This window comes from Eimeria acervulina, genomic scaffold (genome assembly GCF_000499425.1).
Source record: "Eimeria acervulina Houghton genomic scaffold, Eah_scaff2117, whole genome shotgun sequence".
In the NCBI taxonomy this organism is placed as follows: domain Eukaryota; phylum Apicomplexa; class Conoidasida; order Eucoccidiorida; family Eimeriidae; genus Eimeria; species Eimeria acervulina.
The window spans coordinates 1-4490 of NW_013548644.1; the positions used below are offsets into that span (position 1 = coordinate 1).

General features: G+C 51.5%; 1 protein-coding gene across 1 annotated transcript; it reads right to left on the reverse strand.

Moving 5' to 3' along the window:
* Positions 1–526: 526 nt before the first annotated feature.
* Positions 527–1815, reverse strand: EAH_00065120 (hypothetical protein, conserved; the record flags this gene model as incomplete). Its single annotated transcript, XM_013392880.1, has 1 exon — positions 527–1815. A coding segment is annotated over one exon (1289 nt), but the record flags the coding sequence as incomplete, so codon positions are not given.
* Positions 1816–4490: the final 2675 nt, after the last annotated feature.

The following is a 4490-nucleotide window of genomic DNA, read 5'->3' on the forward strand; positions in this document are numbered from 1 at the left end:
GGAATGCGACTGTGTCGCAGTGGAATGCGAACTCCTTGAGGAGCTGCCCGCAAGTCCCACATTGGCCGCGTCTCGAGCCACTGAAAGACTTAAGCTGTTTTCCTCTCCCGGGACTGGGGAAAGACTTGCTACTACCATGCCCTTCTTCCCAGAACCAGAGGCACTAGAAGGCATACCTGTTTGCCTACCAGCTTGTGGGACGACAGTAAACAGCATGCCGTGACGAGAATGGCCCGCATGCGTACTTCTTCCTTTCACCGGATTGACGTGTTTCAGGTACTGCGTTGAACAGTAGGGAAGACCACCAGCGTTTTCAACGGCCCTTCCGAGTCTCCTGGAGAATTCAGCTGAACTAATAATTGGCACTCTAGTGCTTTGCATTATCCGTGTGCGAGAAAAGAAAAGCCGCATGCAAGTTTCGATCTGACATCGTTCAAGGAACCACCTCGCTCCAGAATCAACAACAATGCGATCAACCTGATGCGTTTGCAGAATCTCCAGTAAATTTATACATCTTCCTACGAACTCATCGTCTAGGGTACCACCAGATAAGTTTAGTTCGTACTGCAAACCCAGCATGATCCCCATCAAGTACCAGTGCACAACCACACTGAAGCCCAACATTCCAAGTATCTTGCTTTTGAACTTCTGGTCGTTGAACTCCTTGTCATGTGGTCGTGGAAGCATGGCTGCTTTCGTAAACACAATCAACTTTTCAAGAGGGGTTCGGTATTCATCCAGGCCAGGCGCACCGTTGGCCAGTCCCAGAGCGCGATTGGCTAAATTGAGAAGAGCATTGCCGGCCTGCGCCCGAAGGGGTTCCATGGATGGTGAAGTTAGTGAATGGACAGCTAGCTGTGCGACCAGTACATGCATCAATGCAGCTGTAAGTCGTAACATTTGACACTCCCCGATATACGGCTGGATGCTCTGGCAGAGATTCGAGAAGAAGCAAATGTTCGTTAGCATCTTCTCCAGTTGGGCTTTGGTGTCGTTTGCTACTTCTCGATTCCTCCAAAGGCCCCGTCCAGATGCTGCATCCCTCAAGGTGCCTGAGCGTTGAGGACCACTCCCGTTGTGCCTGCCAGATTTCCCGCTTCCTGAACTGGGCCAGTCCTGCGCTCCCACCCACATTAGCTGGGCTACTGGAACCCCTCCCACTGGTCCAATTTTCTGTGCCTCTGTTTCCCCTGCTGCGGACAACATTCCAGCTCCCCAAGATGCATCAACATAATAAGCCGGTAGTGAAGGAACTGATGGAATCCCCTCGAAACCAGTTGTTATGGTCCCTTCGCTCATCAGCACTGTTTCTTCTTCAAGTTCCCTCACTGCTCCGGTATACATGCCTCCAGCTTCTTCTGCTCTTGGGAGCATTTCTTCTCCCCAGTGTGCACCACCATATTCAGGCTCCAATGGAGCCAGCATAGCTGAACTCCTCAGGAATGAGGGCCACCAATGGAAACCGTCATCGCCCAGGCCTCCATCGCTGTGGGGGATCCGTGCACACTCGTCCTCACCCTCATTAGCTAACGACCTCAAAACTGCCCCCTGCCCGTGGCCAAGAGTAGTCTTCTTGAAACAACGGAGGAGCACATATACCGCTCCCAAAGACGCAAGGATCGCAGCCAGATGGATAAATGAAGGCACGAGTGACTTTTTCCTCCGGGGTCTTAACAGCAAGGAAGGCCTTTCTTCGCTAATCTCGGAGTGCCTTTCCTGTGCAGTGTGCGCTCCCAGAAGGTCCCCATTGTCCACCATGGCACGGGAGCCAGCAGCAGAAAGATGCTCAGTAGACAAGAAGTTCATGGTCTGCATCACATTAGAGCATTTGCACCTGCCCCATATATTGGAAGGCGGAGCGCGCGTCTTGACAGACCCCCCGAAATCGTCTACACGAGCAGTTACTTGTGAATGATAGCAGAGCAGCCGAAGCGTATATATTCCAGACCACCACAAAAAGAAAGAAGGCGCGTTAACCGTGCACTTCTGGGGTAGCGCGCGGTGCCCCGAACCACGGTGTGGAGAACCAGGGTTTCGCCAGTGTCAATCGCCAGTCGGTGGGGTTCAAAACATGTATGGTACGCCTTCGCAGTGTTTTCTAGAAAAGGCGTACTCTCTCGTGAGGTTGGTGAGCAAGGGGAGAGGGTCGGGCATGAGACCCCGGCAAGGATCAGGAAATGCACGTTATGTAACAAGCCGATTCATTGCCGCCCCTTTCGTTGTCCCCAGAAACGGCACCTCCCAAATCCAATAAACTTGACTTTTCAAAAGTTTCCGGTTTTCTAAACTTCCCTAACCAAGAACTCACCAGCGAACCCTCCCTTCAGGGATGCTGGACTACGGCAATCGATTGGCGCGCTGCCTGTTGAGCGGTTGCCCGAGGTACCTAGGCTGGCCATGCATCGCTTGAAACGCTCTTTCAGCAGGATTCAGCCAGACTGTATTCCTCACAGGTGGTATTAGACACGGGAATGCGAAGGCAAAGCAGCGGCCCAGCGTGGGGAGCTGCCACGAAGAGCACAGTCATGGGTCTTTTGTGGTGTCCCCGCACCACCCGTGCAGCGAAATCTGGGTGATATATGCCGGTTCCCACATGCAAGTATGTACTCTTTTGTAAGCCGAGTTGGCTTGATAGGACTGACTAAGGCCCTCATGGTTGCACGACTATAGCATGACCCCTCTAGAGCTGATTGCTCTACTCCTGTTTCCTTGCAGATAAGTAGAAGTACTACTGCAGTGCATGACGGTCATCAGCTTAAGTCGAGGACTCTCAGCACAGCTGGTAATATCCCATGGCTCAGGAGGCAGCCGAATCATGCTAACCCCACCCCCAATGTGGGGTAGCTTGGGGTATACGAACTTTATGCCGTGCTGGCGTTGGGCGAGAAAAGGGATAAAACCCTTTCAGATTATCCGCCAAAAGCGTATCAAATTCAGTCTTCTTCTAGGTAGTAGTTGGGACTGATTGGAGTCTACGCGCTGGTAGGGCGGCTGAGTGCTGGTCCCGCCCATTTAGGCAGAAGTGCTTCCCCCGCAGCAACCTTTCATGAAGACGGCCTCCGCGTTTCCGAAAGTCCAAATATGATTTAAGTCGATGTGCGGAGGAGGTGGAGCAGTTCCTTGTTTCTCTGAAGGTGTACGACAAAATCCAGCAAAAAGATGCAATCGCGGTAAGTACCGCCCAACCTAGAAAGGGGCGAAGCACGATTATGGCTTTACCTAAAGGAAGGTTATCATGTCTCATTCGCACATCCTGTCTACTTATGAGGTGCGAAGCGGAGTAGGTTGAACCTTAGTTCGACAAGGAGGCATGCTATGGCAGGATTGAGAAGACCTAAGAGGAGCTATCGCTAGAGCGTTGCACTAATAAGTACCCGTGCTCTGCGAATGAAAGCCGAACAGTGGAGTCGGCGAGTCTGTATCAGTGGTTCACAGCAGATCTTCCCCCTGGTAGGAAATACTTGGTAGCTGCCTGGGCCGCGGTGAGGAAACGTAGACGTGAAAGGATGCAACTTGCCCACACGAAACAATACTGACGCATAAAGAAAAAACGCTCTTTTCAACTCCGTAAGTGAGGAAGAAGAAAATGGGGCTGGGAATTTCGCAGATACAGAGCCTGGAAATATTGGGTTTGTGAATGCTGGCCTCCCTAAGAAAGACGGACGATCGATAACAAACGCCTGCTCTGCGGAGGGGGCACGCAGGGGAGCCGAGGAAGATTGCCGAGCAAATCATTTGTTCCGTTCGTTAGGCACAAGATCACGCAATTCGGAATGGCTCTACAGCACAACAATGCAGTCTTCGACTAGGTGCTGTAGGATTCTCTTGTCTAGATCGAAACACCGCTGTTTGACCCGATAGCTGTTTGTAGCGAGCCCCGCACGCCCTCAACGCGCAAACTTCGTTACTAGTTTGCAGCTGCTCGGGAGTGCATGAAGCAACCCCACAGACTCCAGGAGCAAAAATACAGCAAGCGACCACCGTTACTGACTTTTAACTCAGGTTAGTAGGTTCTAGTGGATTGGAGCCCTCTGCCAGGCGCTCATGATGCAGAGCAGGCAACGGAATCCGCCGTGTGTCCAATGCCTTTTGCTGTTCATTCCAGGGTCAACGCCTGGAGCTTCACTCCAGATCCACCCCCAGAACAAGAATGAGACAATAATCTCCCTCAAAACAAGAGTGAGATAATAATTCTGGGGAATTATTATTTCAAGCGTGTTAACTCCACTGCAGTTGAGGTCACGCAGAACACTCAGGACGCTGCTGCACAATCATTGAACTAAGCCTCTGCGTTATGCGAGCATAATAACTTAATTTCAGCCATTTAGGCTTAAATAATGCCTCCTCGACTTTTCCCCAGACTAGCTTGTGCATATCGCTCAGGGTGGCTCTGACTGAAGTGAGCAGCTCTCACCCACGCCGGTTACTACGTGGGACTCGTTTCCTTAGGTACACACTCTATGTCTATCTCTACACTCAGCGAATCTTCC